This window comes from Corapipo altera, unplaced genomic scaffold (genome assembly GCF_003945725.1).
Source record: "Corapipo altera isolate COAL_440 unplaced genomic scaffold, ASM394572v1 127303, whole genome shotgun sequence".
In the NCBI taxonomy this organism is placed as follows: Eukaryota; Metazoa; Chordata; class Aves; order Passeriformes; family Pipridae; genus Corapipo; species Corapipo altera.
The window spans coordinates 1-2326 of NW_020889175.1; the positions used below are offsets into that span (position 1 = coordinate 1).

The following is a 2326-nucleotide window of genomic DNA, read 5'->3' on the forward strand; positions in this document are numbered from 1 at the left end:
AGATCGCCCAGAGCAGCCGCGCCGAGGCCGAGGCCTGGTACCAGAGCAGGGTGAGCTCCTGGCAGGGAGTGGAGGCCCCTGGGACAGTCCCTGCTGTCCCAACCACCTGAGCCCTGGGTCGGTTTGGTCCCTGATGGGTCCCTTTGTCCCTGTGCCACCAGTACGAGGAGCTCCAGAACACCGCCGGGAAACACGGGGACAACCTGCGGAACACCAAGATCGAGATCCAGGAGCTGACCAGGAACATCCAGAGGCTGCGGGCGGAGCTCGAGAACGTGAAGAAGCAGGTAAAGGACCCTCAGCAGCTCCCAGGGTTGGTTGGTGTCTTTAGGATGAGACTGAGAAGATAAGGAGCAGATAAGAGGTTGGTTGGTGCCTCAGGGATGAGATTAAGAAGGGCAGGAGCAGGTAAAGGACCCTCAGCAGCTCCCAGGGTTGGTTGGTGCCTCAGGGATGAGACCGAGAAGGGCAGGAGCAGGTAAAGGACCCTCAGCAGCTCACGGGGTTGGTTGGTGTCTCGGGGATGAGATTGAGAAGGGCAGGAACAGGTAAGAGGTTGGTTGGTTTCTCAGAGATGAGACTGAGAAGGGCAGAAGCAGGTAAAGGACCCTCAGCAGCTCATGGGGTTGGTTGGTTTCTCAGAGATGAGACTGAGAAGGGCAGGAGCAGGTACAGGACCCTCAGCACCTCCCCGGTGACGGCCCCGCGCTGGGTCAGAGCTGAGCTGGGCGGGGTGGGGGAAAGGCGGTCGTGGAAATTCAGGTGCTCCAGAGGAGACGGATGGAGATGGATGGAGATGGATGGAGATGGATGGAGATGGATGGAGATGGATGGAGACGGATGGAGATGGATGGAGATGGATGGAGATGATGGAGATGGATGGAGATGGATGGAGATGGATGGATCCTGCCCGTTTGCCCTCGGGTTCGTGCCCTGAAGCAGCTCAGAACAGACCTCCCGGGCAGAAGGGACCTCACAAACTGGTTTTCTCCCCCAGAACCAGCATCTCCAGTCGGCCATCGCCGAGGCCGAGGAGAGGGGCGAGATGGCCCTCAAGGACGCCCGCAGGAAGCTGGAGGAGCTGGAATGTGCCCTGAGCAAGGACAAGGAGGAGCTGGCCCGGCTGCTGAAGGAGTACCAGGAGGTGCTGAACGTCAAGATCGCGCTGGACGTGGAGATCGCCATGTACAGGAAGCTGCTGGAGGGGGAGGAGAACAGGTACCTCGCCTCATTTGCATTCATTTGAATAAATTAGTGACGCCACGTGCGGGTAAAATCATTGAGTGCACGCTAAAGGTCGACTCAGCATCACGTGTGCTCTAATTACCAGGTATAAATTGTGTTTATCATAAATTAATTTCGTTAATTTTATTAAGTTTGTTTTCCATCTCATAAAAATACGAGGTTCGAGGTTGCTCTTTTTTTTTTTTTTTAAAGAATAACTGGGAATGTCTGACAAAAAAATAGGAAATCGGCTGCTCAGTTCTTTATAGAATAACCAGGAAACTCCTAAAAAATGGGAGAAGGTGGTTCATTTTTTTTCAAGAATAATTTGGAAACTCCAAAAAAACAGGGAATAGGTTGGTCATTTCTTGAAAGGATAATTGGGAAACTCTGAAAAAAACAGGGAATAAGTTGTTCATTTCTTTAAAGAGCAATTGGGAAGCCCTGAAAAAAAAAAAAAATAGAAAATCGGTTGCTCGTTTCTTTATAGAATAATTAGAAAACTTTGAAAAAATGGGGAATAAATATCTCTTTTTTTAAAAAAAAAAACAATAACTGGGAAATCCTGGAAAAGTAGGGAATCGGTTGCTGATTTTTTAAAAAGAATAACTGGGAAATTGTGAAAGAAAAAAAAAGGGAATATAAACACGTAGGGAAAGGGAAATTCCCAGCTGAAGGAGCGGGCGCTTCCCGGGGGATTCACGGCTCCTGTTTTCCCTCGCAGGCTCTGCAACGACAGCTCGTCCAACGTCAACGTGTGTGAGTGTCTGCGCCGGGCGGCCCTGGGGAGGCCCGGAACGGGCTCTTTTGGGAGAGCAGGTGAGTGAAGGTGAGTAACCCGCCCTTCTGCTCCTCTTCCAGCCGTGGTCGGCAGGAGCAGCATCTCCGGAGGCAGAGGCGGCGGGATGGGAGGAGGATTCGGCGGCGGCAGCTGCGGGATGGGAGGAGGATTCGGAGGCAGCGGGATGGGAGGAGGATTCGGAGGCAGCGGGATGGGAGGAGGGATGGGAGGAGGGGTGTGCGGCGGAGGAGGAGGAGGAGGAAGCGGCTTCGGCGGCGGCAGCTGCGGGATGGGAGGAGGGATGTACGGCGGGGGCTTCTC

The 2326-nt window shown here is 53.3% G+C and overlaps 1 protein-coding gene across 1 annotated transcript; it reads left to right on the forward strand.

Moving 5' to 3' along the window:
• Positions 1 to 5: 5 nt before the first annotated feature.
• On the forward strand, positions 6 to 2319 carry LOC113942163 (keratin, type II cytoskeletal 1-like; the record flags this gene model as incomplete). Its single annotated transcript, XM_027633305.1, has 5 exons — positions 6 to 50; positions 162 to 287; positions 998 to 1218; positions 1949 to 1983; positions 2086 to 2319. Coding segments are annotated over 5 exons (661 nt in total), but the record flags the coding sequence as incomplete, so codon positions are not given.
• Between the last annotated feature and the right edge of the window lie 7 nt (positions 2320 to 2326).